Source organism: Montipora foliosa, chromosome 11 (assembly GCF_036669935.1).
Source record: "Montipora foliosa isolate CH-2021 chromosome 11, ASM3666993v2, whole genome shotgun sequence".
NCBI lineage: Eukaryota > Metazoa > Cnidaria > Anthozoa > Scleractinia > Acroporidae > Montipora > Montipora foliosa.
The window spans coordinates 44,098,853-44,108,561 of record NC_090879.1 but is presented as its reverse complement, the minus strand read 5'-3'; the positions used below and the strand labels follow the sequence as shown (position 1 = coordinate 44,108,561).

Sequence of the window (9,709 nt, the reverse complement as noted above, 5' to 3'; positions counted from 1 at the left end):
GTACCATGTGAGAGTGAGGACCTTTCTGATGCTAACAGACTTGTTTTTGAACCTCAAAGTTCCCTACCTAAACAACATCCCTATATCTAATACGGCTTCACTAGCACGAATCGACTTCGCTAAATTAGGCTTAGTTACATGATACCGGATTTCTTTGGGGAATTTTAGACGTAAAAAAGAATTTTAGAAACACTCAAGAAAAATTTGACAATTTCGAGAATTTTACAGCAATTTGAACTTTCACCTGACATTTTGGAAACTTTCACAGGCAAAAACCCAAAAGGGGTCCTACAATGCATCTACGCAGCGGTTTCTCACCGTAGTCTTTGTTTAATAGCGAATATGACAGACTTTGCAGATTCTTGTAAGGAATGTGAGCCATCTACTAACTTAGCAGAAGCGAGAGAGAACAAGTGGTTTCAGTGCTAGACATTCTTAGACCACCCGATAGTAGTGATTTCTCGAGAAAGAGAAAAATCAAATGTAAACAGAGGCGGAAAAGGAGGGAATCGACGAAGTGTTTCTCAGTGTTTCTCAGCCAAGAAACGACTTGAAGAGTTCAGTTAGGAGTCTTTTAAAGTAGTTAGCAATATCGTTTTCTTCTGTAGGCTTGTAAAGAAGAACTATCTGTGACTAAATCAGTTATTAAAGGCCATATCACGAGTAAAACGCACAGTGCAAACAAAGAAAAGCTTGCCAAAGCAAAGAAAAGGGAAATGGACATTGCTGAGGCATTGGACAAGTTTGACAAAGACCACCATCCAAAGGGAGAAACGCTACCCACGCCTACTAGTATATCGAATAAAGATTGTGCAAGCCTTCTTGAAGAGTGGGACTCCCCTTTACCGACTTGAGTACTTTAGAGACTTTCAAGAAGCAGGTGTGACCCTCACCTCTCCGTCAAACATGCGAGAGCTTATCCCTTTCATCCTCGAAGAGGAGTACAAATCTATTGCCAAAGAACACTGGGAAAGGATGTATCAATTATATTTGATGGAACGACTAGAGATGGGGAAGCTCTGACTATGTTGATCCGTTATGTCCATGAATGGGAAGTCAAAATGCGCCTAGTGCGATGTCAACTCGTTAAGAGCTCTGTTAATGGTGACGAATTTGCCAAAATAATTATTGAAGTTCTGCACTGGAAGCTGGGTGAGAGATCGCGCCCCAGTGAACACAGTAAGGCTCTTAGAACAGTGTCTATTCTGTAACCAGATATGATGGATGTCGGGTGTATGTCCCACTTTTTAGATCGCGTGTTTGTACCAAATGTGTCACCTCAGCAGTTACATCATTTATGTCGTTGTGGAATGGAATGTTTACCACCAGCCTGAAAGCAAGCCGGGCTTTCAAAAACATCCAAGGACGAGAGATGCCAAGATACAACGCCACTCGATGGTGGAGCCTCTGGGAATGTCTCAAAGTGGTATTTGAGGAATGGAGGTATGTTCCTGTATTCCTAGGAAGTGACAAAGAATTAGCAAACGCTTCACAACGGAATTTAAAATATGTCAAGCAGCAATACCCTACAAAACTCAGACAAGAGCTGGCAGTGTTGATGGAACTGGAGAGGTTCGTTAAAGCAACGTGCACTTTGGAAGGGGATGGTGACCTATTCTTCATTGCCTATCAAAAGCTTCATTGGGGTAACTGTGGAGTAACTTTGCAGGACAAACTGCAGAAACTACAAAACAGAGCAGCCCGTGTCTTGACGTACTCTAACTATGACGCTGATGTCAAGAATTTATTTGAACTCTTAGGATGGTAATCCCTAGTCTCTCAAAGGCAAATTGAAAGAGCAACAATGGTATTTAAATCCCTACAGGGACTAGCACCTGAGTATCTCTGCTCGAAATTTGTCCATCGCGACTCTGGTTATTGTTTGAGAGACTCTGTGAATAAGGTAAAGGTTCCGCAACCGCGCACAAACTACTACAAAAACAGCTTTAGCTATAGTGGCGCAGTTTGCCATTAGAACTAAGGAAAGCAGAGTCCTTCAGTCAATTCAAACGACTGCACAATTAAAGAGGTTATCTAGGCCCATATTCTAAACACGGCATTCATGGAAAGCAGCTTTTATTTTTTGATATTGAGTAAGATAGTTAATGTAGTTTACACAGTTTTATCTATACTTGGTTTTAAATTTTTTAATTGTATATACGGTTTTATATTGCTGATGAATTGTACCGTGGTTAAATAAAGATTAGATAAATAAATAAATGAGCAGCTTAAAGCATTTATCCAAGTTGACAGCTGCAGTGCAAGAGCTCTTTCCTCTCAGCCCAGCCCTACAGTATCAGTGGTACAACTATGGGCTCCATCAATGTCTCCAGCCTGTGTTTACATATTTCACGCCTTAACACTGATCCAACTGATCCAACCGTGTTGCAGTCTGTGGCCCTGTTTAAAGCTGCACAGCTCTTCAGTCCAAGATACATAATTAGAACAAGAACAATTTCCACACAGTATTTCCGTTGTGCTGATTTCCAAATCAACAAAATACAAAACTATCGACATGTTGCTTTAGCCTCCAAACTAGCGACTTTTTATGCGTAGCATCAAGGCTGCCTCAAGGCCTCACGCTTCTGGTCCCCAAACATGGTGACCAGCAAAGAAAAAAACCGCTCTGCAGTAGCTGATGACCGTTGTACGAGAACCATCTTCTGCACAGCTCCAGCCCAACATGGTACATCCTGCGCGGTAGCCTTCCACCAAGGCAGCGTGTCAGTCAAGTCGTCGAATACAGCAGGTGTAGAATTGGCCCAGACAATGTAATGTGGGAACTCATCCTTCAGAGATTGTATTACATCAATCAAACTCAAGAACGGTACAACCCTCACCCAGTCCACATCGATGGCAGTTGGTCTTGATATCTTAATATTAAAGTGACTAATCAGGAGCTGGTCAGAGTCTCAAACATAGGTTCAGTGTGAAGGTTTTACCTTGAAGTCTTGTACGATTCAAGAGAAAGTTTACATACGACATTCGTTTAAAAAGAAAGATAAATACATATATAAGCAAATGTAAAATGAGGTTTTTGCAACTTTTAAACACTAGCAATAAATGTTTTACGATTTACAACTCATTGTTTCTTGTTATAGCGCTATAAGAAATTAAATTTATAAGAATTTTCGAGAATTTTAGAGAGTTTTTGGAAAATTTTAGACATTTCTAAAAGAATTTTTTGGGAATTATGTAGCTAAGCCTACGCTAAATTCCACTGCAACGAATGCAATCCGACTCCTTGCAATTGTTGTGGGGCTAGTGAAGGGGGTCAAGACTCCGAGGAGGATACTGGTGGGGGTACTTATGTCGATACATTTAGTATAGATGATGATGACGACAGTGACTCTGACGGTAAAAGCCGATACAACGTAGATTTGATTTTAGTGATGTACTATATTTCGGCTGGCCAAACCAGCCTTCTTCAGGTACAATGAGAGTTTACATTGAATTGCTTCTATGTACATATATATACATATAGTAAATGGATGCTGACGTAATACTGGAAAAAATGTGACAAAACATGGCAGTTACAAATATTTTGAATTCAAATACTAAGAGTCACGGAAAAATAACGGAAACACTCAAAATAATAAACTGAAATCTAATACGTTTCTTCGCGGATATTAAGACCGTTGGGATCAATTGTCCTGCCTTTTAAAATTAAAAAAGCTTCCCTGGCCTTACGGATCGAGTCTCTGTTAGAAAATATTTTTTCGATAGGGATTAATTGCATGTCCTTGGAGATGTTGTGGGGAGAGGAGAGGAAATGTACTGCAACTGTAGTAGGTTTGGATTTGGTGTTAGCGTTATCTAAAGTGCGGCGGTGTTCATTAAAAGTGTCTTTTAAACGTCGTTTAGTTTCTCCTATGTACTGTAGATGGCATCTGTTGCATTGAATCATGTAGATAAGGTTTTTAGTTTCGCAAGTTATGTGGAAATTAATGGAGCGGGTTTCGCCAGTAGAGCAGAATTTGTAGTTGGCTAGTCCATGGAAAATGTAAGGACAGGTAGCGCAGTTTTTGCCACAGCGAAAAGAATCGGAAGGAAGTGTGGAATTAGAATGAGTTACATTGGGGGACAGTTTAGCTGTAACCAGCAGGTCTCGAAGGTTAGGGGAGCGCCTGAAAGCCACAACAGGTAGATGGAGGAAAGCATTTTTGCAGCGGTCAGAAGAAAGAAGTAGATTGTAGTGTTTTTTTATTATGTTGAAGATGGAAGAAAGTGATGGATTATAGGTCGTTATGAAAGGTATGCGTTTGGGTTTGTCTGTCTGTTTAGGTCGTAGGGTATGTGTGCGGGGAATGTCTGCAGCCCGTTGTATTTGTTTAGTAACAAAGTTGCGTTTGTATCCTCGTTTCAGAAGGTATGTCGTTAGTTCCGTGGTGCGAATCTTGAACGTTTCGTCGGTAGAACAAATTCGTCGTAGGCGGAGTGCTAGGCTGAAAGGGATGGCTTTTTTTGTGCGTAGAGGATGACAAGAGGAATAAAGTAAATGTTGGTGTTTGTCCGTGGGTTTCGTGTATAGGTCTGTATTTATGTTTCCGTCACTAGTTAGTGAGACGTTAACGTCAAGGAGAGGAACACTAGTGGGAGAGTGTGAGCTAGTGAATTTAATGGTAGGGTGAATGTTATTGACATAATCAATGAAAATTTTAAGGTTCTCCGGACTTTCAGTCCAGATCATAAAAATATCATCGATGTATCTCAACCAAGTATGAGGTTGGAATGGGGCGTTCCTTAGAGCAAAATTCAAAATCTTTGTAACTGCCATGTTTTATCACATTTTTTCCAGTATTACGTCAGCATCCATTTACTAAATATATATATGTACATGGAAGCAATTCAATGTAAACTCTCATTGTACCTGAAGAAGGCTGGTTTGGCCAGCCCAAATATAGTACATCACTAAAATCAAATCTACGTTGTATCGGCTTTTGCTTAAAATATTTAGTTTCTCAACTTGAAATAATGCCGATCAGATCAAGCCACTGATCCAACGTACACCGACAGGAAAATTGTCCACGGTTGCTTGCTTCGAAACTCTGACGGTGACGTAGAGGAATAGGACACAATCGCCCCTCCCCTTTACCATTCAGAATGCTTTTATGTGCCAGGTGATAGCAGGCCTTTTTCGTCGGACACTTGGGTAAGCAATCCCATTCAACTGCAAATTATATCTCGCTATGTCTTCATTGCCTCCGTTCTTCAGTTGATGATTAACTGCTTCATACAACATATTGATAGTCTAAAATTATCATCTGCCCTCTCATAACTTACATTAGTAGCAGAGACGGGGATTTCTAAAAAAACTTGCAACCGCTAGTGGCTTTTTGTACAAATTTGGACTTGGAAATGGTCTTGCCACCATTTCGAAATTATTATCTTATAGGGACCTCTTTATAAAAACTGAAACAAAAACGATTTGCGTCATAAGTAACGACAAGAAACTGTTTGAGCGGACATGGACTACAATCTTTTTTTTTTAATAAGAATATTGTTTTTCCGGCCCAGGCTGAATGTTCTTATTTTTCTGCCGATTTTATGCTGAAAATAGTCTTGTATTATTCTTAAGTTATAGGTTATGACATTTCCGTTTTAGAATTTATTGGAGTATCAATTACAAGTGTTTGGTATCTAGATCTGTTCTCGCTAGGTTTTGTAATTTAAGAAAGAAAGAATTTGTCATAATACTTTTTTGCGGTTTAGTTTATGTCTTTTGTGCTGAATACTGTACATATGTATCACATGTACCGTTCATCGAACTGTCATTAGCGTTGAACACTATAGCTAGTGCAGGTTTTTTCGTTTTGTTGGCTAGTTTTGTCGTTCAGAGAAAGGAATAATTTTATACGGTTAAGTTAAAAACATAAAATTGTATTGTATTTACAGATGTTTCAACACGCAAAATTATATCTATCCTTTTCAAAATCTCAGCCTCGGCTTTGTTCTTAAAATATTCTTAAAACTTCGCAAATTTCAGCCTTGATATTCTTATAAAATATATTCTTATTTAAAAAAAGGGTAGTAATAATCTTTGTTAGACGATAAAAATGTCAGGGGGTTGATATTAGCATTTCAACGAAAATGTCACGGAAATTCAAAGGATCTCATATATTTTTCACGCGCCACGACGATATTTTTCCTCCTTTGAAGAGCTCTTTGTAAAGTTAAACCCGTGATGAATACAGTAGGGCACATCATAACATATTTTAGGCCGTTCAAATAATGTCAAGCGTTCTTGAAGAGTAGTGTTTCAAAATGTAATTTTTCAGTTGGTGTTTTTTTCTTTTGCAGAAAAAAGGATTTAATATCCGCTGAGTTAGTGGAGATCACAGAGTTCTGCGAAACCAGGAGTCCTGGAGGAGCCCTGCTTTTAGAAGTTTGCAATGTGGGTCATTTGGTACTTTACACTCGAGAGAGTTGTAAAGAGACTCATCAACCACCATCAATTTGACATTAATTATTAATAAAGACCCGAGACACCAATTTATTCGAGATTTGCGTTCGAGTTTACGATTGTCTGCTGGTTTAATTCACTTCAGACGAAATGGCGACCGCCAACTATTCTACGATATATGAACACAGGAAAACTATGACAGATTTTCTTTGTTCATCGGAACTCACAGACGGAATTCACGGTGAACTTCGATGGGCTGCAGCTATTAACATTTTCCTGTCTGTCACAGCATTAATTGGAAATGCCACCTTCTTAGTCGCTCTTAAGAAGGTGTCCTCGCTTCAGCCACCGTCAAAACTCTTGTTTCGTACCTTGGCTACAACGGATCTGTGTGTTGGTATCATTTCGCAGCCTCTGACTGCCGTCGCATTGATGCCAGAAGTTAAACAACATATTCACGTTTGTCGTTATGCTAGTACCATACGCTTTTTAACAGGTTATCCATTGTGCATGGTATCCATGCTTACATCAACGGCAATAAACTTGGAAAGGCTGTTTGCCTTGTATTCACGCCTAAGGCTCAGATACAGACGATTTGTCACCCTGAAGAGGACATATGTTGCTGTAACCTTCTTTTGGGTTGTGTCCCTTGTGTTTACGGCTATGTCTTTAGTTAGTGACATAATAATCACCTGGTATGGGTTTATAGTGCTATTTTCGTGTCTGGCAATATCTGCTTTCTCCTACGGAAAAATTTTTCTTGTGTTGTGCCGTAATCAAAATCAAGTTGATTGTCGTGCTTTCTGGCAAAGACAACCGAAGCAAACAACGCCACTAAACGCGGTACTTTATAAAAAGACAGTTTACACTGTATTATGGGTGCAGTTGGCCTTGGCTGTTTGCTACACACCGTATTTTGTCACAGCGGTTGTTCTTTCTCGTAGATTCAGGGAGCCCAGTGTGTGGCTTCTTGTTTTGTGGAGATATGTGGGAACTTTGCTTTATTTCAACTCCTCATTAAACCCGGTGCTTTACTGTTGGAAGATGAGGTCAGTGAAAAAAGCAATGAAGGAGACTATTCAACAAATTTGTAGCTCGCGTGCTTGTACCTGACACCGCGCGGTTTGTTTTGCGTCGCATGCAGTTAAAGTTTGCTTGAGAGTCAATCCTTCGGTACAATTGTTTTTGTCGAGTTTTCACCCATAAGTTGTTGTTATTTAACATTGCTATAAAATTTACGACATGGAATTTAGCAAGTTGAATGTCATGAAGAACTAAAGAGAAAAAAAATAGAGATAATACTTCTCAAAACCAGTGGAAATCTGTATTCAAAGCTAGCTGATTTATTGCGTTATGCCGTCTGGTGTCATAACTGAAGTAATTAGAGTAGACTTTATCGATAAATCTAAGCTAACAATAAGCCAAGAGTAAGTATTTTGTTTAGGATTTCAAGTTGTGCTTTTTTATGGTTCCTCAGCGGATGCCCTTTTTAGGACATTTAATTTTATGTCTCACATATCGCTGTGAATCGAAAATAGGTGTATCTCTTATGCAAACAAATCCAGCAATGTGATCCTGATGCACTTCAGCTGTGGATTTAAGATTGTAACGATCCGGAAACTGTCGCTGCCAACGTGATTGGCGGCACCAAAAACGGAATCGTTGGTTGGAAATTGAATTTCAGATTCTGCATATTAACAAAAAAATACGCAGTACTTATGCTACATCTTCCGCGTAATCCGCTAGATGGCAATGGATAATCATGGCTTGAATCGGAATTTCACCAACCTACAAGCGTATCACTGCGCCTTGTTAAGGGACATGTAGAATACTATCGCGATTGATTCCGTGAAGGACATTAAAAAATGGCAACAAGCTAGATGGCAACTTAACCTGGAGTTTGTCGATCCAGGCAAGACAAAACTCAATCGATATCGGTAAAGGACGTGTTTCAGCGAAAGTTGACACAGTGGTATATAAGCTTAAGGTGACACCCCAGGCCTTATGACAGCTAGTCGTTGTCTACGTCAGTGGGTACTAACCGCACCGGAAAGGAATTGATCCACCCATATGTCAAATCTCTTCATTAAAACCTGACAAGGCACAGTATTTGAGTAGTTATTTAGTGTGAAATGCCCCGTTTTGGCTCAACAGAAATGTTTTTTTTTTTCATCACATGGATGCATCAACTGATCCGGGGTTGGGATGACTAGTTTCACTTGCTATATCAGAGGCTATGTCATGCAGACTTTGTCACCACTTGTACTCCCAATTGTTAGGCCGAATGCCGTGGCAATTTTGGAGGTTTTCTCTAGAGAAGGCACGTTGAGGACGGTCTTCCATAGAGAGGAAGTCCATGTCTATTCTGTCAATGGTCAAACCTTCAGCATAATTAAAAGATTTTGATGACTTAACTAGAAACTAGCTGCATGAACCAATGACACTTCCGCTAAGATAAGTTTTAATGTGAGGACTTAATGTAGTCACATATCATTTGGCTTTACAGTTATATTTTTTGTTGTAGTTGTATATTTGTCTTTTTTTCATAAGTTGACCGACTGAGTTTGTTTGAATAATAATAATATGTACTTTGAGACTGAGTTTAAGTGATAGAACTAGTGTATACTGGTAAATTATACTGACAAGACTACCCGTAAATGGAAAATATGCCAGCACGGCGGCGGTGTAAAATTCGTTTCAGAGGTAAAAATGCTCCCTTTGCGCCTCTTTTCGCTGAAATCCTTGCTGCGACGTAGCCAGTACTGACCTCCGTGCCAAATGCTAATGAGCCACACGAGGAGCGGCCATCTGCGATTATTATATTTAAATATTGAAAATCGTAGGGGAACCTCAAGACTTTCAAGTCATTTTCACAGTGGGAAAGATGAATTACGGCAAGATTATTGACAAGATAGCTTCCTGTAATATTTGCGTTCGATATTAGGAGAACGCAATTTATAATCTTAGGCATCCTGTGCATAGAGTGATCTCTTGCAAGTTTTCGTTTTTTTTTTTGCTTCTCTGCTTTTTCAGCGCTGTTTTGAATTACATCATACGTGGATGAGCATCTGGGATTTGATATGTCATATGCGCAAATGACGATCGCGCACCTCCTGATTGTTTGCAGCAAGGGACATTTTTGGTAGTAATCGCACAGAGAATTGCAACAAAGTTCAAGCTTTGAAAAATTTAGTTTTTGTGACATCGTCACCTCTTTACTCTAAACTTTCCATTTTTAGCCACATTGCACAAGCCTCAATACTTTCGATAGACGTTCTTTACATAATTAAGTGCATCGTCTTCATG

The 9,709-nt window shown here is 39.5% G+C and overlaps 1 protein-coding gene across 1 annotated transcript in view; it reads left to right on the top strand.

Annotated features, from left to right (window-relative positions):
* The first annotated feature begins 6,127 nt into the window (after window positions 1–6,127).
* The window catches only part of LOC137975835 (adenosine receptor A3-like), a 4,744-nt gene continuing 1,162 nt past the window's right edge, over window positions 6,128–9,709 (top strand). The window contains exons 1-2 of the mRNA XM_068823029.1: window positions 6,128–6,193; window positions 6,301–9,709. The exon at window positions 6,301–9,709 is cut by the window's right edge and continues 1,162 nt beyond it. Coding sequence (XP_068679130.1) covers window positions 6,554–7,516 — 963 coding nt within the window. The 5' untranslated portion in view covers window positions 6,128–6,193; window positions 6,301–6,553 and the 3' untranslated portion in view covers window positions 7,517–9,709. The remainder of the gene's footprint in view (window positions 6,194–6,300) is intronic.